This window comes from Atractosteus spatula, chromosome 8, assembly GCF_055471065.1.
Source record: "Atractosteus spatula isolate fAtrSpa1 chromosome 8, fAtrSpa1.hap1, whole genome shotgun sequence".
NCBI classification, from domain to species: Eukaryota; Metazoa; Chordata; class Actinopteri; order Semionotiformes; family Lepisosteidae; genus Atractosteus; species Atractosteus spatula.
The window spans coordinates 48,875,052-48,903,048 of NC_142713.1; the positions used below are offsets into that span (position 1 = coordinate 48,875,052).

Sequence of the window (27,997 nt, forward strand, 5' to 3'; positions counted from 1 at the left end):
TAATTCAACACAATGGGATGTTATGAAAAGGGGGCATACTTGTATACTGTACTTTTGCAGGACACCGGATATATGACTGTATTGTAGTGTAGTGGCGGTCTTTCCTCTGGATCAGAATTTCCAAACCAGTGCCCCATTCTGGTTTAATAGATTCTGTTCTTTGGAAGAGACATTAACCTTCACTACTTGGTCATTAAGGACTCCATAGCACTATTCTAAAGAGCAGGAGTATCAGCTCTGGCGTCTTGGCTAAATTCCGCTTTGTACTTGTAGTCCCTTAGTTAAATTTGGTGAAGCTGTTTCTCACTTCTTCACTTGATCAGCTGGGTAATGAGGCTATCAGCTGTAGATGAACGTGTTCCCCTTCTGTATGCAAAGTGCATTTAGATCCTTTGTAATGATAAACATTATGCTGTAAGAGTGCAAGCAATTCTTATTACAATTATTAACCTTTGGATTTTAAATTATAATTACAAAAGCTGCATTCCAGTCACAGAATATGATATATTATTGAAACTTTTAGCTTTTGGGTGTGTTATTCAGCCCTTTAACAGGGAAAGCATAACTGAGCAAACAAGACTTTGACCATTTATCTTTTCATTCATTTATTTTGAAGCCATAAAGGAGAAATACAGTGACTGGACTGAGTTTCTCATCCAGGAGCTCACTGGGTCCCGTACTGCTCCTGCCAACTTGCTTGAAGGGGTAAGTTCAAGAATTTTACTGTATATTCTTTGTATAGCGCTTTGCGTGGTGATTTTGAGTCTTAAACATCAGTTGACCAAATGCACGTCTGTTCCACTGTCAATCTGCAGCCTCTTCGAGGGAAAAACACTGTGGATCTCATCATGGTTGATTCACTGATAGAACTGCAGGACTGCCAAGACCCTTTCCAGTACTGGATGGTTCGAGTAATAGAGAACATCGGAGGGAGACTGCGACTTCGATACATTGGGTTGGATTGTGACACACATGATGTATGGCTATTTTACCTGGACTTTAGGCTCCGTCCTGTTGGCTGGTGTCAAGAGAACAGATTTTCAATGGAGCCACCGAAAGGTAATGTCTAATATTACTTCTTATCAGAATTACCTCACCATAGATAATGGGATTGCTGTACAGTATGTTGCAGGATTGTTGATGTTGCAGGATGTTTTACACTTGTGTGCACTTAAAACATATGATGTTCAATATGATGTTATATCAACATAACAGACTTTTAGAGAGGCCTTTTCCCTGTTCTCAGTGATGGCCTCTAGCAAACAGGCACTGTTCCAGTAATCTGGGTTTATTAAGATGATATCAAAAGACACTGAAAGGCAATAGGGAAAGCAGCTATAATATATAATAGCTAATCATAGAATACCATGAAGAAATTCTTAGGTTTTGCGCTAAACATTTTTTTAACAAAAAACCATTAAGAGGTACACATTTTGAATCTACTGTATATAATAATATGGACCCTTACATTTTATTATTTTTAATCTTTTTGGCTTTTCCAGAAATTATGAGAATTAAGCACGTTTACATGAAAAACAGTAATTTGTTTCCAGTGTTTAAAAACAGAAATTTCAACCTGCAATTCATTTTCTGAGTTTTCTGGCCTGAAGTTACTGAGAAGTAAATTTAAAAAGTATGTGGATTGTAACTATCAATTCAGTGTATTTTTCAATTAATTGAAAGTAAAATTCCTGATGTTTTCTTTTACTTTGATGTGATTTTTACAAAAGTCAAGATTAAAAAATATTTAAAATGTCATGTCATCATCATCCCTATTTTTATAGTTACACTGAAGTAGACCCATGTTAACATTGTCTTTTTTGACATACACTATAAGCTCTTTTTAATATATCATTGTGCCTAGCAGACGTATTAAGCCACCTTTCAATGATGTCCCATTTTGTAGAATTACAAATGATGTGTACACGTTTTTTAAAGTGAATATGCTTAACCTCAATTTGTAATCTCAAACTGAACACTTTATGAGTGAATAACATTATATGCTTATATAAACCTGCAAAGAGAAGTCAAAAATAAAAAAATGCTGATTGCATAAGTATACCTCCCTTTTGCTATGGCACACCTAAATTGGTTCAGGGGCACAAAAGTGACAAGTCACAAAAGGACTTGAATGACTCATTCTGGTTAACATGATTTTCAAATAAATACACCTGTCTTGGTAAGGTTCCTCTGTCAGGTGGTGAAGCTCAAGGAAGGATACAACCATGAAGACCAGGAAGCTCTCAGAACAATTTAGGGATTAGGTTATAGACAGGCACAGATCAGCAGAAGGCTATAAAAAATTCAAAGACACTGAATATCAATTTGAACACAGAGAAGTTAATAGTGAAGTGGAAGGTGTGTCTTGTATATCACCCAGACACAGTCTCTTGAAACTGTGCAGTTAGACAAGGAGGAAGCTCTTTAGAGATGCCACTGTGAGACCAAGATGACTTTGAAAAAGTTACTGAGTTCGATTTCTTACATGGGAGAAGATCTCCATGAGTCAAATCCAGACCGAATGACAGAAGGGACAGAAGTTAGCCATTATTGAAAAATCCACATCCAATCCTGTATGAAGTTTTCAGGAAAGTATTTAAGTGATATTGCAGACATGTAGCGAAAGTGTTTTTGTGACAGATGAAGAAATTGGAATTTAATGGTGTGAATGCAAAGCATTGCATCTAGCACAAACTCTATTCGGCCAATGTTATTATGTTATGGGGCTCTTTAACATCAGCAGAAACTGAGAAACTTGTCAGGACTGAGAGGAAAATGGATGGCACAAAGTACAGACACGTTTTAAGGGAAAACCAGAATGGTGAATACTTGTAACCAACATTTTGTTTTGCAGTTTTTGCACCATTTAACTTCTTAACACCAATAAAAGATTTTAGTTTGAGCATTCAGGTTTGATATAAATATTCACTTTAAAACATATGCATAAAAATGGGAAATTATTTGAAAGAGAGAAATACTTTTGCAAGGTGTCACGAACAGTTCTTTCCGGGCCCTATGCAGACGACACGATCCAGAATAGTGAAGACACAAGGGGAAAAATGGTCATGCAGGAAAAGGGTCTGGAGACGGGGGGCATGTCCATGCAGTGCAGGTGTTCAGGGGAAGTGAATCCAGGCGAACAATCCATGTAGGAAATCCAAACGGGAAATCAGAAACAAGGGCTGAAGTCCATAGCCAGGCGATCCATCCTGAGGGGGGGGGGAACAGGAACCGGGTCGGAACCGGCGAGGGGAACCAGGAACTAGGAACAGAAAGTTAAAAGCATAGCGGAGCCAGACGCAGCAAGACCCCGGGTTCTCATGATGTGGAAATGAGGAATGAGGAACCAGGAGTGAGGTCCGGGTCTGGCTTTTAAGGGGGAACGGGAATAGGGAACAGGTGCAGACAATGGGAGGGAACGAGGAAGGGCTGGAGCTCCCTTAAGAGGAGGGGTTAGCAATCGTGGACAAGGTACTGTATACATAAATTTCAATTGTATTTCTCTACAAATTAAGTATCCTTCTTAGCTTTAACCCCGGGTTCAATTTTTGGTAGTAATCCTGTGCTTTTAGACAATAACCCTGATTACTCCATTTCTGTCAGCAATAAGCCTGAGTCCTTTGTTTTCATGTGATCTGTCAGAATGTGATACACAGTTTTGAATAGCAAAAAAGAATGTACTGTTGCATAAGAGTACAGCATCATTTATACCAAACTGCTAAGGAAGTTAACTGATCACATTTTTGAAGAAAAGTACAATGTCATAGATAGCTAATAAACTATATGATCTTTTGTAATCTATAGATATCTACAGACATTCAAACAAATTCCTACATTATTTCCCATGGAACTTTTGCACAGTTTCATAAATATATGACTGCGAACTGTTTTGTAGTCTCCAATTAAATTGAAGAGACTGAAATTTCCAGAAGGGGTTTGTTGGGCTTTTAGTCTAGCAAAATGTCAAGGGCAAAGAACAATATGTTGATTCAGTCCTTTACAGCACCATTCACTTCTGAAAGAATGTGTGTGGGGGATTTACTGCAGATTCATAAGAAAAAGTAAGTTTCTAGGAAATGAAATTTAACATTTCGTTATGTAAGAGACCTTGCCTTTCTTGAAAGTAAAGAATTGCTAAATGGCAGTTATTTAAACAGAATAATTCCAGGTTCCAATATTTATTTGGAAGTGTCACTCTTTAGATTAACTCAGTGTTAAATAACCCTGACGTCAAGCATTTTGGTAGGCAGGTAGGCAGGGATAGAATAACCAGAGCATTAAGACTGTAAGAGTCTGGCCTTTTACACCCCTGCAAGATACTTTTTAAGGGACCTTTAATAGTCTTAACATTAGCTGCTGGGTCCTGCTGCTTGTGCTTTTATGCATTGTCTGACATGGTTGTTGTTGTCCGCAGAGATCCAGGGTTTGAAAGCTGCCCCCGAGTGGAAGGAAGACCTGGACAGAGCATGTACTGAAGCAGCAAAGAGTCCTTTGCCACTAGAGGTGTTCAAGGTTAGAGTTTAACCTTACTTCTGCACTTGTCTCTGGAGAACAGAGGTTAGAAATTCACAGTAGTCATGTCTTTTAACTTCAAAATGCACATTTTCTCGTGTAAAATAAAAAACTAAGAACCATACAACTGACTAAGGATACCGCTACATGTTCAGGAATCGCGTATGAACTTAAAGTGCATCTCGCATACTGTACCATACACTTTCACTTTTAGTAATAATAGTTATATTTTCTCCTACTAGTTTTTTCAGATCTAACAAACCTCTCAGCCAGATTGCAGAGGCAGGTTCACATTGGGTTGCCATTATCTTTATCATTATCTAGGAAAATATTAATTTTTTGTTTGCTATTTACTCAGGTAAGTACAGCGGAGGCTATTGTTATTTTTCCTGTTTAAATCCCACTTCACTGAATGACAGTCACAGACTTAAAAAGTGAATAGCTCATATGTGAATATTGTTGTACTCATTTATTGTATAACTTATAAATTGCTCTAATAATAAAGATAGCTTTATCCTTTATATATATTGAATACATGAAAATATAGTGGAATTGTTTCATGGTACCTCTCAAATATGTGAAAAAGTTGGCTATTTTTGAGATCCTGCAACATATCTGGATTTCCTCATTTTAAAGTCATTCAGAATGACACGAGAGGATTTGCTGGTCCTCCCATCACTTTTTGAACTTTTATAAAGCTATAAACTCATTCTAAGACCACAAAACCTGCTCTGTTTGCAAATCCCTTGCTTTTTAAGAGTTTATTCTTATGACTTTCCTGTTTCAAAAATGGACTGTGTCTGTGTGTGGTTGAAAGTATCAAGAATATACAAAAAAAAGTCCACTTAATAAGTAATGTTTCTGCACATGGGGTTGCTAGAAAATACTGAAAAAACTGAAATTATTCAGTACACATGAGTAATCAGGTTGGTTTCTTCACTGAAAGGGTGATAACAATTACACCAAATACCACACTGACTTTCAGAAAGATTCGCAATGCACTCATACTAATGAAGTCATTTTCAGAATCTTCAACGTTCAGTGAAATGGAAGTTCCCTGAACATGGAGCATCAAAATGTATTTCATTTTTTATAGCCGAACTTTGCTATTCACAGATGTTTGTGTGTTAATTATGCTACGAGAAAGATTCATGGTAACAGTCCTGTTCATGATTCCAGGGTTTTTTTAGGTTTTTTATAGGGCTGGTTTTCCCTTTTACAATTACGTCTATTTCTGAAATATACAGTACGTTCTGAAATATATGTTAAGCGTTTGCCTTAGCAGCAGCCATCCTCTGCGCACACTTTTCCTGATCAAAGAACAGTTTTGTATAATTACAGCTGCATTATGTTAAATGGCAAATTAACTTAATCATAATTAACTAACAGATAAATTGACTACAGAGTCAGTTATTTAGCATTGTAAATGTGCAATCCTGTGGTAATCTTCCAAACATTGTTCAAAGCAAAAAAGCATTTAACCCTGCTTTAACAATATACTCTAAAATATTTGGGTTGCTAGAGGGACTGGTGATGCTTATGAAATACTGTATATTTGATTGTATTTTGGTTATATAAAACTCACAATGCAAAAATGTATCTAAAACTATTTTATGTTAGTAACCAATTACAAAGTATCAGAAATTCAATATGCTGGGGAATAAAAATGACTGTATGCCTGATTTCATACTTTCTCTACCTGTTTTCCATAGTTGATGTAGTGCAATACACCAGTCCTGCTGTGAGAATACAGACATTGTTTTCTTGAGTAATCTTGACATGTTTTTCCTTTATCTTTAATAAGCCACTATACTTATCAGTGCTGTTTGTTTAATGATAAATATTAGCTTTTGGAATGACATATTATGGTCTCCTTTTAATGAGGTATGCATAATAGAGTAGCTCCTAATCACAACTTAAGAAGTCTGTGTCAATAAATATTGATTTGACTATATTTCGTAAGGTTAGTTTGACTTTGTACTTTGGTCTTTGTCCTTTATATCAAGTTGTGCTGTGAATGCTTCACAGAGTCTTTGTTGCTTTAAATCATACATAAGTAGGAGTTCCCTGTAAACCTTTTCTGACAGGTTTAATACTGTGTTCTTATGCCGAGAGTAAGCATTTTTTGCCTATAGCAGCCAATAATGTACCATAACTTTTTCTGCTTTGGGATCAGTGTATCCTGTCACTTAACCAAGATAAGTGCCTCCAACAAAATGCTTGAAACTTGTTTTCCATATAGCAGCTCTATTTTTGGATGCCTTATATCAAAACTAGAAGATACACTGAATTTCTTGCAGCTCCAAGAATATGTAAAATATATAGAATGAAGTCTTAACAAAACAATATGGCTGACAGTGTACGGTGTAAATTGTCATTTATTGCATGTTACTGTAACGAACAGTTCTTTCCGGACCCTATGCGGACGACACGATCTAGGGAAAAGTGAAGAAACATGGGGGAAAAAGTCATGCAAGAAACGTGGATGAAAACAGGGGGTGTGTCCTTGATGCGCTGGTGTTCGGGGGAGGTGTGGCCGAGGCAAACAATCCAGGAGAAAATCCAAGGGGGAATCCAAACGAAGGCAAAAGTCCAAAACCGGGCGGTCCCGGATCGGAATCGGTAGGGAACAGGAACAGAAAATAAAACCTTAACGGGACGAGGCGCTTCCAGGTCCCGGACTTGCCTGGTGCGGAAACCAGGGCAGAGCCCTGAATAAAGTGAACGCCTGGCTTTTAAGGAGAACTGAAAGGGGGTTGGAACAGGGAGCAGGTGTGGGTGATGAGTGGAAAACAAGGAAGGGCTGGAGCGTCCTTAAGAGGAGGGGTCTACGAACGTGACAGTTACAACACCTAAACTGGAGTCCATGTACACATGGTCATGGAAATGTTAATCTGTATTTTATGGAAATCTGTGTTTTAATTAAACCAGTGCTATTTGAGATTATTTTTAATTTTTTTTTCAATTCCTTAATCCTGGAAGAAAATCTGAGAATCAAGCATAATTTTCAAAGATATTGTTGCTACCAAACAGCATTCCATTAGTTATTTGGAAAATGTAGTTTAAAAATGCACTGAGTAAATGAAAGCATTGCTACCTCACAGGTCTCACAGGTTTTGGGTCCAGACTGGAACACCTTCGCCAGCGGCTCTGTTTCCCTCTTCAGTCCACAGCACAGTGGTCTAGGTTAATTGGTGTCTCTGTGTTGCCCCAGTGTGCCAGTGTGCGTGCCAGTGTAGTCTCAGCTCACTCCCTTTCCTTCCAGGATGGGCTTGGGGTTGAAGCAACTCTTGAAAGGAAATAAGTGTCTTTCTGGTAGTAGATTAAAGGAGGATTAAATGAACAAAATACATATATTAACTAAAAGAAAGGATTCAGTTTATTCAGAGTACAGATTCTAGCAGGTAGCTTCCCAGAACCTTTCTTCTTTGTATCGCAGTTGTAGCGCAGGAAATGAAACCTTCATGGCTAATGTAAGTTATTTTAAACTGTTCCCTAGAAACCTGGAAGTCTGTTGCTACTGTTGCTCTGAGGGATTAATTACAGTATGTTAAATGGTTGTTTATGGTGTCCCACCTTATCAGGCTACAGGTTGTCACAAACCTTGCCAGGAGTGAGTGTCTTTCTAATACAATTCTGAAGCATCCTTCTTGGATGTCTTGTTATGATTGTTATCAAAGGGCCATGTGGTGTGGCCATGTAATTGTTTCTCTGTGTATATGTAAAGGTGTGTCCACATGTGTCATTGCTGATGGTAGTTATGCTGATGTTACAGTATGCTAAAAAACAAAAACAAATACGAATTTATCTGCTGTTACCTGAAAGGACGTTGTGTTATAGAGAACTGACCCAGCTGTGTGATTCAGGGGCTGCACAGTTTCTGCAGGGATTTGGTTTCAAATATGGAGTCTGAGTGAATGACAGGGATCTGTTCTAGAGGTCATCGGCAACACATAATGTGATGTCAATATATTTGACTCTGAACAGCAGCTATTGTTAATGCCTATGTGGTTCATCTTTGTTACATTGCAGATACATATTTATATAAAAATAGGATAATGTATTTAAAATTCAACAGGGCTATGGTTTAAAAGTGTGTTGTTTTTTTTGTATCCACATACAGTAATTCAAGCATAAAGGTGAAAGTTCTGTGCAAAGTACTGTATACTCGAAAGTCAACGTTCAGCCAAAAACAAAACAGAAACTCTGCAGTTAGAAGGTACCTTACTCACCCTGGAGTTAAAACAAACCTAACCTTGAAACTCATCCTTACAACCTTTATCAGTTTGCCTGGAGACCCATACTTCATCAGAGATCCTCTTTTAGTATACAAATATATTTAATTATAGTGTACAGTATGTATTTAATAATGCAGTGAAAGTTTTCTATTGCATGCATTTAACTGTATGTTCTTATTTCTGTAGGCTGTGGGAACGTTTTTTGTGGGTCAACGTTTTGCTTCAGGGTTTCAAGATTACACTTTATAGATGGATAATATGCCAGATGTTAATATATTTGTAAAGTATTAAGAATGGAGTAAGCTCCCTTTTCCAAATAACCCTGGGATTGAAGCTAGGTTCACGCTATGGTCAAGGTTAGGTTTTTTTTTCCATGTGAAGTAGTTGCTGGTTATTACCACAATTTAAAGTAATGCTTTAGAAATATACTGTATTTCATTAAGAAATTATGAAATGCACTCCTAATATAAAGAAGTGCATTTTCTTCTGGGTAAAGGTACTGATTTGATGTACACTATCTTAACCTTAACCATACTTGTAAGCTTACCCAAATATTAACCATAACCTCACCTTTTCAGTGTTGCTACACTTGAACGAATTTCTTCATTTAAAAAGATTTACATGATGTACATTTTCCATTCCCTCAAATTCAGTGATTATTTTCATATAAAATTGATTCCTTTTCTAATGAATTTTCTTTGTAATCATGTGGTGTACCGTTAACTGAAGTATCATTTTTATGAATATGACATACAGGTTATTAAAAATCTCTTTTTTGAAGTGGTGGTGTCCAAACATTAGATCATCATGCAATTCAAAACTTAAACGTAGCAATAGTGCTGTTTCTCAAAAACAAATCCTCATATGTAAAGAAAAATGAACATAAACATAACACGAATAATATACTGTACAGTATTTTAACTGAAGTTACAGTATTTCCCTCAATGAAAGCAGTTCAATGACAATGATATGTTATTATTCATTGGGAACATTTCTCTGATTGATTTAATTAATAACAATGAAGTAGAATTCTTCAGAGCTATCACAGTTGTGTATTAAAAACAGATTTACAACAATCAACAGTGGTGCCCAGATGACAGCAGTAATCGATAATGATGATATTGTCAGGGCTGCTGTGTTTTAAATTGCTTTGAAATTCAGTTCGCTAATCCTAAGGTACACACTATAAAGAACATATTTATTGAGGTTTATCAGCCAGGTTGACACTGCAAAATAAGCTAAATCAAATCTGCATCAGCTCTGATTCGTGTGAATTTTCTGCTGTACACGGTGTGCTTGAGGGAATGAGTAATGTCAGGGATCCATCCAAGGAAAGTTATTCGCTGTAACATTCATGCCCTTGGTCAGTGCAGTGACTGATTCGTTTTTCTCGGTGTAATTGCTTGTGGAATATTAGAAAAATAATTTACATTTTTGAAAGACTACATTTCAATGTATAAAAATTTGGCAATCTGGTAATGACAAATACAATTTTATTTATACACTGTGATAGCTCTATCATGCATATTAAATGTTGTATGATTAATGTACATGTTATAAAGTCATTGCCTGGAGGAGTATAAACTATTTTTCTTCATTGGAAGAGATAAAACTGAGTTTTTATTTTTCTTTTGAGTGTAGAGTTTAGAGAAAAAGCAGACTAGCCAAAACAGTGATTTACAGCGCTATATACTTGTACCTCACCCTCAACAGAATTGTTCCTTATCTTTTATTTGGTAGCACGAAAGCACAGAACAATTTAGCAGGCTAAATTTGTCTGCCTCATGTTTTTGTTTGACTTTGTGTGCATACAAAAACTGTCCAGTTACTGCACATTTTTCTTTTCTGTCTTGTCTGATATTATTTTTAATGCTTAAAGTTCATGGTTCATAGTTGGAAATGTATTATTGTAGTTATTGCTCCCAAAACATCTTACTTGAGTAGCCAGGAATATCCGTTGGGGCCTTGAAAATCAAGAAGGCAGATACTAGAAGCAAACTAACTGGTAACTTATGAAGATATGCCATGACCTGGAGAATATTCAAATAAATTTAGCTTGTTTTCATAATGTGGATTATGTTGCGGTACAGTGATAAATCCATTTATTCTCTAGAGTTAAATTCCTTTTTTATTACAAAAAATACCATTGTTTTGCTTTTACTTACTTTTTATTGGACCAGGAATATCCTCTACATTACATTAAATGATACATAAACTGAAAATCGTCAGCCCGAGCTGTGGTCTTTTAACTGAAGTTAAAGCTCCCAACTTGATTTTGTAGAAGGCATATATTGAATATGCTTGTGCAGTAATAAGTGTGTTGTAATAGAAGATTTAGGTCTTTTTTCGGCTTGAAGACCTCCTGTAGAAACATTTATCATATTAACAAAAAATGTAAGAATGTAGGTTTAAAAAGAACATTTACTTTTATGTAATGTTAACATAATTTTTGGAATAATCTGCAAACGTTCAAACCAGCTACTGTAGCTTGATTGGTAGTAGCTAACTGATAACTGGTGACCTATACTGTGCCGTACTCTTTACACTATGCCCTTTGAATGTTTTTAATAAGACGTCTGACTTAAAAATCCTGAGATCCTTGATAAATCCAGTCTAACTTCCTGAAATCTATTTTGATGTAAGTGTTGTACCTCTACCTCTTCCATCTCTGTGTATCCACTGATGTATTCATCAACAGCATTATCTCTAAGCCATGCTTTGGAAATGTGGGATGCAAATTTATAATGTTTGCATATCATTCAAAAAGGCTTACTAGATGTTCCTCTTATTTTTTGGGATTACTATACACAATTTGATTTACCAGAGTATGATTTACCAGGTATGTTCATTTATCATTCGTTTTTTCCATTTTGTGTTGTATATAGATGTATATCATCCCGTTAGTTTAATTGCATTTTTCTAGTTTTCCTAAAAAATGAATGAATGGAAATACTCACGCTCTTGAAGAAGACTAGTACCTCATTAAATTGTGACTCCAAGGAGAAACCACACTGAGATAAATTAACAGTCTAATCCAGATCCTCCTCAGCAGCTGTGCTTTTTCTTTCCCCTGACATACCACGAGTCAACTTTTTGACATTACCACAAACTAGTTACATCTGTACATCAAACACCTGCACTGTTGCCCATTATCATTGGCAGTTAACATCATCATTCTCTCATCTACTGAGAGGACATTTAGCTTTTATTTTAAACTAGCCTCAGTGCACTGGGTAGCCAAAGTGAATATAGTGTAATTTTTCTAATTGTTTTACATTTATTTTCTAGTATATACAGTATATATAAACAGTGTTAATGTTTTTCAGGATCCTTATAGAAAGTAAGACTTATCGCCAGTGAACCTTGTTTAGCCACAGCCTTTCAATTCACAATTACATGCCCAAATGGAGGTGACACTCTAGTGACAATGGTGAAAGCTGCTGTCATTCAGTTATTAAAGATTTTCACCAAACTCGTTTTGTGGGTGACATATGGAGTGCTTGTTTCTAATCACAAGAAAAAAAAAAACATTGCTCTGATTTTATGATCACTTAGTGTTTTGGTTTATCCTGCAATTTCTGGGAAGTGAAAATTATTTAGTATTCAGTTTGTGTTTGCAGAAGACACTTCAGAAAGAAACAGTCTGGATCAGAGAATATAGCACACGGTAATGTCAGTGAAGTGAGACAACATCTCTGGGGTCCTTGAGCAGATTTCAAGCCATTCATCAAGAACACAACACCGAAACATAAAGAAAAGAGGTGTAAATACAGCAATTAGAAGGCTGTATGCAATCATGTCAGTGTTGAGCTAATGCTAATTAAAGCCTTCCTTTACATTTCAGTAGAATGTATACTCACTAATTATGCAAATTAATTTGGGTATTCAGTAGAAATGCCTACACTTTATAAACAGCATGTTTTTATGCAGTTAATCCAAAATAAATTGCTAATATATAGCATTTGAATAAAAGCCAAGTGTTTTTAGGGAAATTATATTCTTTAAACATATTTATCATCATGTCAGTTTTTCCATGCTTCAGTTCAGATTTGCCTTCTTAATTTCGTTTCGTTTACACAGAGTCTCTCAAGGAGTTAAAACTCATTGAACTGGTGGAACCAGCAAATCAAGGAGACATTTCATGGAATATTTACATTGATTATCACAATGTACAACATTTAACCTGTATTGGTACAGCTTTTCTGCTAAACCAGGAAAATAATCAGAATAGTGCTGTATGTTTTGTTTTAAAAACTCAAAATAGTGCAATACCATAATAATGCACATGATATTAGTTATGCTGTGTTCTTATTTGTTCTGTTTTTGAAAAGAATACTAAAAATGGGTTTCCAAAAAAATGTTATGCGTTGTAATCAACCAGTATGTTATACAACCAAACAAAAAATATTGCCTTGCAGTATAAGCTAAACTCTATGCAGAAAATGTAGTGTAAAGTGAAAATAATACTTTCATGTAAAATTTAAAAACCCAAAGCAATAAACTATAACAAATATAATGTATTCTATTTAATGGGATATGATGCATTAAGACAAATTACTCTTAAATCATCAGCAGAGATTGTTTTTTTAATGGGTAGTTACTAAGTGACCCAATACATAATTATGCAAATAATATTAAAATAATAATTAATACAATCCCAAACAAAAGTGGTTTTGTTTAAAAATATTGAACAAAAAAGATTATATTTATGTGACTTTCCAGGATCACGCCGACCTGTGTGCCCACTCCTTCAAGGCTGGGATGAAGCTGGAGATGGTGGACCCTGAGGAGCCCTTTCACATCTGCCCAGTGACCGTGACCAAGGTGAGCAAGGAGCATGCATTTACACCAGCTGCTTACCCCAGTGTGCAGTCCGTCCTGTGCTGTTAAAAAACGTCTTTACAGCCCAAAACAAATCATTTTATGAACCTGCTTCTTTATTTAAATAATTCTGGCAGCCTGGCTTAAACAAATCATTAATTGTCTTCCTGATGTGAACATCTTCGTCAGCGGGGAGAGGGACACATCCAGTAATATCAGAGCTTGACTGAATCATCAGAGGTGAACAGAGATAGGGAAATAACTCTGTAGGAATTAACATGCCAGGGAATTGCAGCTTCATTGATATTAACTGTCTGTATAATACATTAAATACCATATATTATATTTAGCCTAAAAAGCATAACAATCAAGAGAAGGTTGTAATTAGGGCAGAAGGTCTACTACTGTAGGTATGTTGTAATTTTTTAGATAAAAACATATATTGAATTAAACTCGTGCCCTTGTTGTACATAATGTATCCTATGTATTATGAAAAAAAGATTCCTGATAAGGGTAATTTCTAAGAGTATTCTTTGTTAATGGAATCAATTAATAAACATTTCAGAACATAGAAAGTGAAGAACTCTAAAACCTACAGCATTTTTGTAAGTAAAGAATGAAGATTTATTATGCACATTTGTTTCACAGCACTGAAAATGCCACTTTTAAAAGTAAAGACATTTGGTTGCATCAAAATGTTTGAAAATTCACAGATTGGATTTGTTTTCATTCCTTGCTTGATTGCTTCAGATTGCCCAGTACAAACAAAGGGTTATTTTTAGTGAGATGGTGCCACAGTGTATAAGTTATCAGCAGCGAATCAAGTGTAACACAATACAAAATAATACCCTCCTTGATAACAAAATGTGATGTACAGCCGTTAACAGCATAGTAACAGGCTACGTTATTGAATTCTGAAGACTGGGTTACCGAAAGATTAGTAGGGTTTGGAGGATCATTTTCACAGAGCTTTACAGTATCTTGGCTTTCAAAATAATCCATGTTTGCTTGTTCAGTGTCCAGAGACCTTTATTGTATTTGACCTGATGATCTTTTTTTGTTTGATAATAATCCACATAGGAATTTGAAAAAATACTTTCTACAATGAAATTGAAAAGCATAAAACACAGAAATATTTTATGCATATCAATACCCGCTCTTTGATACCTATAACCAGATACCATCCTTGATTTCAGCTGTCTTAAAGATAATCATAATCAACAAAATGCTTTCATTTAAACCAACATGTAGAAACCACATAATCTATTAGCTGCACATTATCTTGAGACAAAGTGGTGTTAAACAGATAATCCCAATCTATGAAATACATTTTCATTTAAATCTTTTAAACATAATTTTTTTTATTTTGAAGTTCAAATTGAATCTTTATTTTTGATCAACTGTTGTCAGCTGTTCCATGTAAAAGAAATGTTTTGAAAAGTGTTTTGCAATGATAGTCATCATTTACCATTAAGTTTTTGAGTGTTTCCTGGAAATTGTGTCTGTATGATGAAGTAAAAAGCTGTTTTTAGAACAATTTTTGAGACTGAGTCAGCTTCTGTGAGGCAGCACTTAAAGCAAAATAAGATCTAAAAGAATCAGTGAATATGCTTGTTTTGTATGCCCAGGGGTGCCTGAACATATCTGAACTGCATGAAAAACATCGAACTGCTGTCTGGTGAATTCTATAGATTTATTTTCTCATACCTATTTTTGTTGTTCCTTTCTGTTATTACGTAGAGGTTTCAAATGGATTTGGAAGGAATGGTGTAATTAAAATGCAGACACTTTTCTATGATGAGATAGCTTTTGCTTGTACAGGCATTACATACTGTTATTATCCTAGAGACCAGCTTTAAAATATAAATATATAATTGTTGTTTATGTATACCCTTAGGTTATGTCAAGTCTTGTTTTTAAAATTTATTTACTGACCCTGAAGATTGAATGCCTTTTTCAAGAATCTTGTAAAGCAACTCTCCAGAAATAAATTAACACAAATATTCAACTGAGATGAAGCTAAATGATTCTTTGTCTCTGGAAAATGACATTGTTTTCACTATCTTTGTATATATCAGTGCCTTTTAAAATGAAAGAAACCAGTGAAAAACAGGCTTTTTTAACAGAATAGAATAGAACAATGTAAATTTCCTTCATTCTTGCAATGAAAATGTGTGAACATTTTGTGCAGCTGTGTTCAGTACGTAATGCTGATTTCATTATCTGTTTAGTTATTTTTGTCATTTTGCATGCTTTTGTATGATCTTTCATTTGATTCTGCAACATGCCATTACTGTACCAGGCAAAAATGTGTATTTTTTTAATCAGTTCTTGCTTAGCTTTTATGAGTGTAAAAGAAATTAGATTTCCCTTCTCTTTGTTATTCTCTTGTTTCTGTTGTGTACCCTAGCAGAGACAATGTCAATAGAGAGAAACAAGATGTACTGTATAGGACTTCTCAGCAGATTTAGTGTTAAGGTTGTGACCAAAATACAAAATTCCTTTAAGAGCTGTTAAAAGGTTGTATATAGTGCAATTAAGGCTACAGAGTCCGTGTACAATAAAAAATAAAACTATGGCAGGTTCTTATTTAAAGTACACAGCCCTCCATATTAAACTCAATAGAACAGTTAGACAAATATCCGCCTCTTTATTGAAAAAGTATTGAATCTAATTTATTATTTTGTAATTATAGTGCATTGTGAATGTTTCTATCATATCTAAACCAATCAAGTTAAACAGCAAAATCATTCAAGCACTCTTCATGTGGTAAAGAATGATGGCAGCAGCACTGAGAATTATTCAAAATGGTCACTATATTAAACTCCAAAAAAACTTTTTAAAATGGTTAAACAATGTATATCACTTTGCAGTCAGTACCTTATTATGCGTATTGCTGACTGTTGGAGCAAAAGGGCAAGCTGACAAAATGGTGATGACACAGAAAGATTTAATTTTTTTTTTAAATGGTGTGACATAACAGGATTACAGATTTGTTTTATTACACTGCATTGCTAATATTGAATGTACATGTAATTCTAAAAAAAAATACCATTCAAGTGTATTACCTACACCTCTTTTTCACTGGGGAGAAGCTAGACAGGAAAGAAAATAGATGCATTTACAGAATCTTGATGTTAAAGCAAATTGTATGTCAGCACTGCTCAGATACCGCATAGTTCCTACTCTGGACCCCAAGATCTGATGGAATACTCTGGAACAGCCCAATTTACTAAAGTTACTAAATTTACTATTAATAAACTTAATACAAGTTTAGCATTTTTGCCATCACAAAACAGCCTCATCTTCATTTCCAAAAAGTAAAAAAAGATATACTTGTGTTTATTCTTTAAATGGTGGTCTCTTTGAGATAGAGAAATCCTCATTTAGGTTCAGCTCTTTTATTGTGCATTATCGAAGTGTGTGATCTTGGAGATTGCCTGCTTTTTCTTAGTATTTTAATAAACAATTTCAAGTTTTTAATATGTTTGAATAAATGTATAAAAATGTGTTGCTTCTTTCTCTTAGCAATCACTTTGTTGTAGATAGACACATATATGCTATATATTTTTTTAATTGTACACTTTTTTAAGCTGGCTTTGCATACTGTATCATAATACCATAATATATACATACAGTATAGCTGGTGCTAGTGAAGACAATAGTGAAGCCAATTTGAGATTTTTGTTATTTGACAGAATGAACTATTGGTTTTGTGCATATATGAGGACTATTAAAGCATATAAGCCCTACAGCTTATTCTTATAATTGTAAAGACGCATTGAAGAAAGTTATGTTTCATCCAGAACATACCTTTTTCAGGTAAACTTACAATTTCTATAAGTGCCTTCTTACAGTCCACATAAAGGTCTCCCGTCCAGGATGGACCCAGCCTTGTGCCCGCTGCTTGCCTAGATAGGCTCTGGCTCCCCTGTCACCCTGAATCTGAAGAAGTGGTTGAAAAATGGATGAATGGATCATTTTAATTGCAGATAATTGGACTAATCAGTTCTTATGAATGAGAATGTTAACAGTTAAGAGTGAATTACAGTCCTTTGTATACTCAGAAAAGTAATTTTTCTTACGTTCTCTGTTTTCTTTCAGGTTTATAATGACATTTATTTCCAGGTGACTGTAGATAATTTGGGTACTGAAGCAGCACTCAGTGCACTAGTTTGCCACGCAGAGTCTCCAGGGATCCTTCCTGTTCAGTGGTGCCTTAAAAATGGGGTAAACCTCACACATCCAAAAGGTTTGTGTAAAAAAAGTATAACTGTACATTCATCCTCATTTTCCACTTTGGGTTTAGCTGTGCAACACATAGCAAATTACTGTATGATAATGGATGGTTAGACACAATGGACAATTAGGCCTGCAGCATATTCAATACTAGAAGTAGCATAAATAATGAATAAATGTGCAAGTCTGAGTCATTTGTTGGCAGCTTTATTAATACTTTTAAGAATAAATTTTCATTTTTGGCATGTCATGTTTCTAATAACATGTTTAAATAAACAGTCCTTGTATTGCAGCTCTCAAGAACAATAATTATTGTTTCTATTAGGAATGGAATCCTCTTTCCAGAACATTGGAGTCATTTTCTTTTGTTTTATTAATACCATACAGGGTACCTCAACCAAGATTTTGACTGGGCAGATTATCTGAAGCAGTGTGGTACAGAGGCTGCTCCTGATCTTTGTTTTAGAAATGTAAGTTTTTTGTGTGTATTTTTCTTGTTGTTGCTACAGTATTTTGGTAAACTATGAACTTGAGCCGTGCAGGTCCTTCGGGTTAATTGCTTTAAGACACTCATGTCTGCGGTTCATTTGTCCTTTTTGAAAATGCTTAATGCTTAAGCCAAATGAAAAGCCAAACCCGCCAAAGTCAGCCACCCTGTGGCCAGTGCCTGTTCCACTCATGGTGAACATGTCCCTTACAGATCATGAATAAAACAGTCAGCTGTGCTTGTTGCTTGTCTATTCATTAACTTAAAACAGACTGCATTAAGCAGAAAAATGTACGTTCAGAATTATGATGTCAAAATATACAGCGTCCTTAATATGTCGATTTTAGAAAAATAAGTGCTAATTTCATTATCTGTTGTTTCTATTATGTTCAGCTTAAACTACTGAGGACTGAGCACTTCTTTTGCAACCCTTGCTTTTTTATCCTAGAACTGTAAAACTAATAGCAGAAATTGGTTTATTTGTCTCCAGTGAGCAATACAACGTTTTATCAAAAGTGACTTAAAACTGTTGTGGTTTTTGTTAAGATTTTGAGATAGCAGAAATATGTTTTATGTATCTTTTTTAATCTGTAGAAAATTAAATGAAAAAGTCAAATTTGAAACTGTTCTAAAAACGTACATAGTTCCCCTTAACAAAATTTAAAGTGAATATAAAATTGCTTATTCCATTACAAGAAGGTGTGGTATTATCTACTGGAGCCCTACAGTCTTTACTTCTACTACCGACAGTTGTAAGGGTTTTGATCACAGTAGCTACAGTACATCAGTTATTCAGGCACGACTACTTTTTTATTTTCTCGCAAACTTACAGTATATATGGAATGTAAATATTTTAAAGAAACATCAACTTTTTACATTAAGTATACTGGGGCCATGTTATGAAATTAAATATTCCAAATATAAAATGAAAATAAAAAGAAAAATATATATTTGAAAATTGTCTGATTTATTATTTCCTTTTTTATAAAGATGCTGTTCCAGATGTGCTCCAACAATAACTCAGGCACAAACAGAAAAACGAGTGCATCAGACACTGTACAGCTAAATAAAGACAGTATCTGCAGTAACTCAGAAAAACAGAATGAGGGAGAGGTTTTTCAGTTAGCTGTGTTGCTAGGAAGCAGTCCTTCATCAGCACTGTTAAACATTAAGATAACATTAGCTTTTGTGAGACAAAATTAAAATGCCTCCAGGAGTCAGAATTCTTTTTCTGCAGCAACGTTCGATCAGATGGGTCCAAATTACCTTGATTGCGAGAATGATGACGTGGCAGAAACTAATAAAGGAGGACTGTTTGTTTGCCTGGCATGAAACTTGGGCGCATCAGTCTTGATGTTTATATTGTACAGTAGGTGCAGCTTGAGGTGTTGACCAACGAGGGGAATGCACAGGTGTCAGTTGAGAAGTGAAATAATAAGGGGGAGTGTTTCTATTCCAGAAACATCAGATTCCAAATGTCAGTTCCGATTGGGTCGTTAAATGTTTGAGTACATCTGCTATCCAGAACGTTCTTTGCCAAAATAAAAACTCTTGCGGAGGAGTTTCTGTATTGTTAATTTACAACGTGTGTGAATGTATGATATAAAAACACGGCTTTTACAATACAGAAGAAATTAAGAATCAAACGATTGCCTGAATCATTGTACAAACAATCATTGATTGAAATAAATGAGGCAAATGCCGAGAATTTCTGTTTGAACATTGATCGTTTATAGATTCACCCTCAGGTACAAGAGGCAAAATCATTAATGGCTCAGGCAAGAGGCTGCTGTGCATTACAGTACAGCTTTTGTATCTGAATGAGCATGTAATTGTTCTCATTTTTTTCAGATGAGTTTTCACTAGTGGGTAGTTCCACTTTAAGATTTTTTTTAGTCATGTCCTCATATAACTGTAAGTAAAAAGACATACTGTAAAGTTTAACAGATTGCATTATATTTTTGAGAGATGGGCTATTTTTCTTTTAGAGTTGGCAGGTTAAGTACTTGCATTATGTATCAGAAAAGGCTTTGCTATTAAACACCTTAACAATATCAATTGTTTTTTTTTCTTATAATCTGTAAATGTATGTTTTTATAGATTGTGATTCTGGTAATGTTTTCTTTTGTACATTTTCTGTCCCCAACATTTTCTGGCATTATTTACTTTTAACTAGTTTTGCTTAAGAAATTGTATAGAAAAATAACAGTACAAAGATAAGAAGATCAACTGCTTTTACTCTTTTTACTTGCATTTAGCATACTTTTGTGCAAGAACTATATAATGCACTTTTATAATGTTTACTTGTTTACTTCCCAGAAACTGACAAATTGAGTTTTTTTCAGTGTGACTGCTGTATATTGCAAAAGATCCATCTAAAAGATTTAGTTACTCATTTCATCTAACAGGTTTATGTTGAAAATGGGCTGACACTGAACAGTATGGTACAAACAGTTGGCAAAAGGTGTCAGAATGTCCAAAAGTTATTTGACTATTATTTAATTGCTTTCAATAATCACATACCCCAGTCGGACATTTCTGTGTAAAATTTTTAAAAAATGTAAAAACAAATTCTTGAGAACCGAGGTCTTTCTTTTTCTTTCGCAGACATCGGTTAGTCGAGGTTTTACCAAAAACATGAAGCTTGAGGCTGTTAACCCCATGAAGCCTTCTGAAATCTGTGTTGCATCAATCACCAAAGTGAAAGGCAGATTAATGTGGCTACATGTAGAAGGTGAGTTCTCTCAGCCATCCACCATGAAAGAGTCTATTAACATCTGAAATATTATGAATGCATTTTAAAAATAATCCTTTAATACCTGAGCAGAAAAAAATGTAATTCATAATGTGAATATCCTATTATTATTATTATTATTATTATTATTATTATTATTACTTATTATGGAGTAGAAGATGAAGAATGAGCTCACTATAATTTGAACAAGTCTGAATATTTTCTTCTTTCAACAAGTCTTCTTTCATATCATGTAAATACATATGTTGTGAAGTCTCCCCTTAGTTAAACAAAAAAATAAAAAGTAAACTATGGTCATACTGTAGCCCCTGGCCATAAACTGTAAAACACTGCTGTCTTTTTAACCCTATATTGGATTTTTCTTTTAGCTTCATCACATAAAAGGGTCCTGCAAGCTACAGATTTGATCAAATCAAACTACTGATAGACATACAGTAGCTTTTTCTTATGTATCAATGTACAAGTTGCTGTTAAAAGGCAGTTTTAGTTTTGAGTAAGTGGTTTAAGATTTGTTTAGTTTGTATGTTTATGTGGGAAGGGTTTGTCCATGGTTCTTAAGAAGAGTACCCCTTCTTCTCCGCTGATTCTATTATTCAGTGATTCCTTTTGGTCTGTTTGGGAGAATGAATGAATGGCTGGCATTACCTCTGCCAAAAAAATCTGGACGCCGGAAATATAAAATCTCTGCATTCGTCCAAAACGTCAATGGGCTCTTTCCTTTCATGACATTGAGGTGCTGGAGATTCACTGCCTGGGTCCAGGGGGTCTGGGAGAGGACTGCAGTCCTGGGAAATAGCTGCTGACACTATTTAAGTACTATTTAATTCATCATCATCTTCCAGTCTTTGATGTACAGCGTGGTGAAAAGCATGTACACCCCCTTAAGATTTTATGGTTTAAAATCTTCACTTTCACCAGATTTGACCTTCACCCAGTTCTCACCAAGTCATAATGGTGGATGGAACTAATTTGACCAATAACACAAAAAATTCTACTTCTGTCTTCTTTAAAAAAAAAAATCCTGCACTATCTTTTTGTGGAAAAGTCAATGTGTCCTCAGTTCTACCGTCTCAATTAAAAGGATATGTAGAATCAGATGCTCCAAAAGATGCAAATGATTAGTGGATCATGAGGAAGGGCTTCCACCTGGCTATAAAAGCAGGTACTTAGTCTTTCTCCAGACTGTAGACTGCCAGGACTCCTCTGTGGGATGGTATGGGGTGGGAGGACATTTGAGAGAAACTGTCATTGTTGTATTATAGTAGTTCAGGTGGGTAGCTGCATCAGCATGCGTAGGCTGCAAAGGAACAAGTAATAGGTTTATTCCATACTGAAAAGAGAAGAAAGAAAACACAACATTTCGACTGTGGAGCCTTCTTTGGGTGTGAGGCTCTTGTGTTAGTCCTCTTATTACTGGTGTGAGGTTTTCATCTAATTCCGTAAACACACATTAGTATGGGGTTTACAACAGAATGGTGCTTTTTCAGACTAATCAAAATAATTGATGCTATTGGTACTACAGAACAGATTAGATTTTCTGAGTTAAAGACAAACTCAAAATTGAGTTAATTTTTTTCATGTTTGTTTTGAATGATGGTTTTATTTTTACCTGTCATTTTAAATAGGCAATAAGATGTATAAATAGTTCCCAGAGTACTCTTTTGTTTTCCCCATGAAGGGTATTATTTCTTAATTTGTTTAGTGTGGAAGTATAGAAATGTCAAAGCTATTTAATGTCAGAAGAAGTCTTCTCCTGCCTTTCTCAGTTTCAGATGCCTGTGTGTTATTTGTGAACATTATTATATGATATAAATGGCAAAGTGGTTTCATGACATTGTTGATTTTATTTAGCAATCAGATTAACATTAAGATAGACTTACATTTTCATGCTGTTTCATGAGCTCTTTCAGGGTCTAGTTCACACAAAATGGGATCATCAGTGCAGTCGTGGTCAGGCTTGACTAATGCCAAAAATAAATCAAAACTTGTACTGTATCTACCAGCGAATTACAAATTACAAAACAGATGCCTGATGACAGCTTTTCACTGGTTAGAAGGAAGTCCCTGAGTAGAAAAGAAATAATAGTTTTGATTTAGTGTAACCTAAGTTACGTTTGATAACCTTACAAAGGAATAGCAGATCCTCCCTTGTGATTACCGACTGTTATATATAACGGTCCTCCGAAATGCCCTTTTTTAAAATGATTTTAAACTACTCTTAAATCTTAAATCATTGTGATCATCTAAAATCATCTTAAATAATTTGGGAAGTCTAACATGTAAATAAGAGTATTTGAGATTGGTTGGTGTTTGTAAACCCTTAAAGTCTCTGTTGTTTGTGCATCCATGTTTGATAAGCTTACAAAGGAATAGCAGATCCTCCCTTGTGATTACCAACTGTTATATATACTTTGTGGTGTCAAAGACTGAAAGTGGGCCATTTGAGCTGGTGTACTTTTGTAGATGTGGGTATGAGTGATGACACGCCTTCCTTCATGTACTAAAGAACTGCTCATGCAACAGGACAGCTTTCATTTTAAGCTCATTATTCCACACATTTAAAAGTAAATAGCCCCTAAAATTCAGTCTTATTGAACATTTACATTTTATTTTGCTTCACTTCAGCCCTAAAAAGTTCATATATACTGTAGCTATTCATATAATTTTAAATATTAATAATGAAATACTAAAAGTTATTTGTTACTTACCAGGATCCCTAAACGATTAAATATGATTTGATCATTTTCGTTGGGAAAAAATGCATTCTGAAGGGCAATTTTAAAGGATTTATAAATGTAAACATGTGCCTGTCATTTCAGAGGCCTCCTGACATCTAACGTGTATGCAACTAATCAAATTACACAGCCATTCAGAATAATGTATGTGCTTGAAAATGAAACAACACACAGCAACATTGTAATAAATGTACAGCTTCCCAGCCAGACTGCTAGGAAGGAATTGTTTGCTTCATTTTTCCAATATTTGACATGATTTGGTCCTTCCAGAAAGAGTAGATGACTGTAGACTCAGAAATGATAGGTGCGTGTTAACATTTAGAGATCATTTAAAGTGGTCCTCTGAAATGCCCTTTTTTAAAATAATTTTAAAATCATCTTAAATAATTTGGGAATTCTAACATGTAAATAAGAGTATTTGAGATTGGTTGGTGTTTGTAAACCCTTTAAGTCTCTGTTGTTTGTGTATCCAGCCTCCTGTTATTTCACAGCTAGGCCGGTTTCAAGGCATGTGCTTTTGGGATTTTTTTTTGTTTCCTGGAACTGTGCAGTTTCCCTTAATTACCTCAGACCATGTGACAATGTGACCTGTGAACTTTGCTCAAGGGGTTGTGTTGCTGGTGAAAGACTAGAATCTGAAAGAAAAAAAGCTTCAGTGTCACACTGCCTGATGAAAGTCAACACTCTGTGATGGCAGTATTGTGTTCCCCTTGAGCCTTTCAACATAAAGCCAGGCATCCAGTTCCACATTTTACTGAAATCACTACAGTTTGGCCAAGACTTGGATGATATTCAGTAGGAACAATAGACCTTCTCTACTTTTTCCATGCTCAGGTTTTTGTGCATGAATCCCAGCAATTCTCTTCTTAATGACAATTTTTAATTCATGCAAAAGTGCTTTCAGATTTCTCATTTTGAAACCCGTTTTACACACTGGGTTTGGTTAGAATTTCCCTCCATGATCTAATGCTGCACAGAAATGAGAACGTGTAAGTGCTGTAAGCGTATCAAAGGTCGTTGGTACACAATGACAACATGGAAGAAAGGAAGCCAGAGCATGACAATCTGTTCCTTTGCAGTGCACTTTTTTGTTGCTCTGTAAAGTGAAGTTCAGTGGCACTATAACACCATAGCAATTTTATGTTATGTTTCTATATCTATAAATATTTGTGAACTACAGAAGTGTGCCTAGACCTGATTTGTTTAAAATATAGTTCTGTAACGAAATCCTGTAGCTTCTGCACCTTAAGCATAAAAAGATGTAATGTATCCCTGATGTGTTGGTGTTTGATCATCTGAGTGGAGTTTCTGTCTCAGAATATCAGATTGTATGCTACACAGAACTGCTGCTTAACGTGTTCAACCTTTGACATGATTCTTGCTTAGGAAGGATGTTTGAGGTTACTTTTGTAAATGACAGGTGAGCGGGGATAGAATAACCTCAGTTGTGAGTTCAGTGTGACTTAGCAGCTCAGAGAGAGCAGGAAATGTGAGGAAAGCCAAAAGAAGACGGGTGGTTTTGTCAAACGAAATCAATACCATTCGATAAAAGTCATCCTTCATCAGCTGCGTAAGAACATGCTTACAGTTCAAGAACCTTATCTCAGCTACAGTATATGGTGCATGCTGAGACTAATGTATTTCTTGGAGCACTTGTGAATAAAAGTAAATCACTGTCTTATCACTAATGTCTATACTGTGTGCAGATTTGTCATTAAAAGACGGGCAGTTCTCTAGGTTTAGCTTTCTATAGCTTTGCATATTTATGTGCCAGTACCTTGGAAAAGTAGGTCACAGTGACCTTTTATTTGTATCCTATTGGTTACCACAGCCTTTTCTAAAGTTGAGTGCAGAATGTCAGTAAAAGCATCTCATAAAGTAGCCTTGATTCATTTAGGTACACACTGACTCTCTGAATGTAGTTTATTTTTTCACTTTTGTTGATTTAATGGATTTCTTTGTATTTACTCAAGTTATTTTAATTATTAGCTGTTTGCACTTAACCTAAATGCATTTTATTAATTAAAGACTAGGGAAAAACCCTTGCACAAGGATTTGGTATATCAGAAATATACAGTAGGTGCTCATGTACTTAACCTGTACCATAACTATAGTCCTCCAATATATCATGGTCAATATTTTAATAAAAAAAAGAAAGGCTACAAAAACACCTGGGGCCTGTGTTTTTTAACAAGTCTGTAAATCATTCCTACTTCTGTCATGAATATGAGTGTATTTTATTAGGAAGAAACAGCTTAGAGATTGTTCTGGGTTGATGGCCAGAAAGGTGTCTGTTGGTTCTCTGCATGTGCAGTCAAATAAAGTTCGTAAAAAGCTGCATTTTTTATAATGATAATTGTACTTGTCCCACGTGGATTTCTTATGACAAAAGTGAAAATGGTATTCAATGCCAAGATATAGGCACCAGAGCCATTGCATGACCTATTTTCTGTACTATGAATGTGTCATTTTTATTTGATGTTTCTTTTTCCCTGGTAAGCAAAATTTCAGAATCTCAAGCACAGTACAGTCTTTGTTAAACATACACTGTGCTCACACTGAAAGTAATTGAAAAATGGCATCAGTTAATCCTTGCAGTGAAAGTCTCCATTTTTCTTTTTCCTTTTAGGATTTATTACTCAATATTGTGGTTGTAGAACATGGGAAAGGATTAAATTGGCTGTTGTGAAGATATTATAGGTCAAAAGTAGGGAGGATATAAGCATTAAAGAGATGCATTACTATTTCATATTACAAGATTAAATCCCATGGCAGTGTTATTTAAATGTCTTAAAGATATCTTTATCCTTTTTTTTTATTTTGAAATGTCTTGTAGGCTTAAAGAAGCCCCTCCCGGAATATATTGTTGATGTGGAGTCCATGGACATTTTCCCAGTTGGATGGTGTGAAGCCAATGGCTACCAGCTCACACCCCCTCACAGACCTGTCTGTATGTATTGACTTAGCCTCCTTTCAAATAAACTGAACCTTAACACCACACAGATGTTAAAGTGAGTGTAGTGTGACAGTATTAGCAGGCTGGTTGGGCAGGCGTTGCAGATACAAAAAATTAATTATCTTTGGAAGGAGTGGATTCATGTTCTGCTCTTTAACATAATAAACACATTGTTCTGAAATACAAGCTCAATTACTTCCACTCTCCACACTTTGCAAGCATGTATGATAGGATGTGATTTACCCATAGTAGTCACATTGTTATTTATGTTCATAAACGATGAGAAAGTTATTATTCAGATCATAAACTTAATAAACCTTCATCACCTTTCCAGTAATACTGCTAGTATATTAACTGCAATGAATGTTTTTCCATTTTCAACAAGTCTGTACATACATACAAGGTTAGATTACACCATAAAGCTATGCAGTGGGAAAGTGTTTTTATTTTCCATTGCTGTTTTTTTTCTATGATAAGATACATTAGGAACAATCATCCCAATGAGGATCTAGGGGTGATATTTTCCTTGCAAGGACATTGTTTATGTAAAATACTTTGTTGATATGGAGCACTGCTGATTGAAAAAGACTTTATATTAAGAGAATTAACAGGGTCATAGAATCATGAGCTATTCCATGTTTATTATCCATTTAATTTCTGAAAGTTGTAGTTTAAGATGAAAAACAGGTCCTCGAACTGAGCAATTTTGTTCAGATTCTTTGTAGGCTTTAGGAAGCATAGATCCGGTGTTTAATTTATGTCTCATACTGTTTATAGAGGAATTAAACTGATTGTAGATTATTGATTGGCTTTCTATGATAAGAGTTTAGTGCATGTGACTAAGTAATCATGGCCAGTGATCTGGCAGTAAACACTGTTACTGTAGAGGCTGAGATGAGCTGTTTGTATTCACATAATATAACTACTAATGCTTGCCTACAGGAAGTTATGTTTGCTGGATGTCACAGATTTTGCAGGATAAGTAATAATAGAAAACTAAATTATTAAAACATGTATGTGTAATAACTCACTTTTAAATGTACAATTTGCAGGTTCAAATGTACAAAATGCAGGTGAAAACCTACCACAGCAGACATTTGCATTTAAAAAAGACATTCTGCAGGAAGCAACCTTCCAGTATTTCAGTTTTTTAATTACTTGTCCAAAGAATCATTTAACAAAAACAACACAACTTACTGTAAACTTTACTTTAATAAACATGACTGCACAAACAAAAAATTATGCACTTTCTTC

At 35.1% G+C, this 27,997-nt stretch overlaps 1 protein-coding gene across 2 annotated transcripts in view; it reads left to right on the plus strand.

Moving 5' to 3' along the window:
- sfmbt2 (Scm like with four mbt domains 2) overlaps positions 1-27,997 on the plus strand; it is an 87,322-nt gene that overhangs the window by 41,203 nt on the left and 18,122 nt on the right. For both annotated transcript variants that reach the window (XM_088924127.1, XM_088924128.1), the window contains 8 exons: positions 617-705; positions 816-1,059; positions 4,415-4,512; positions 13,473-13,574; positions 17,676-17,823; positions 18,198-18,280; positions 20,905-21,031; positions 26,624-26,737. In XM_088924127.1, the coding sequence (XP_088780253.1) occupies positions 617-705; positions 816-1,059; positions 4,415-4,512; positions 13,473-13,574; positions 17,676-17,823; positions 18,198-18,280; positions 20,905-21,031; positions 26,624-26,737 (1,005 nt within the window). The remainder of the gene's footprint in view (positions 1-616; positions 706-815; positions 1,060-4,414; positions 4,513-13,472; positions 13,575-17,675; positions 17,824-18,197; positions 18,281-20,904; positions 21,032-26,623; positions 26,738-27,997) is intronic.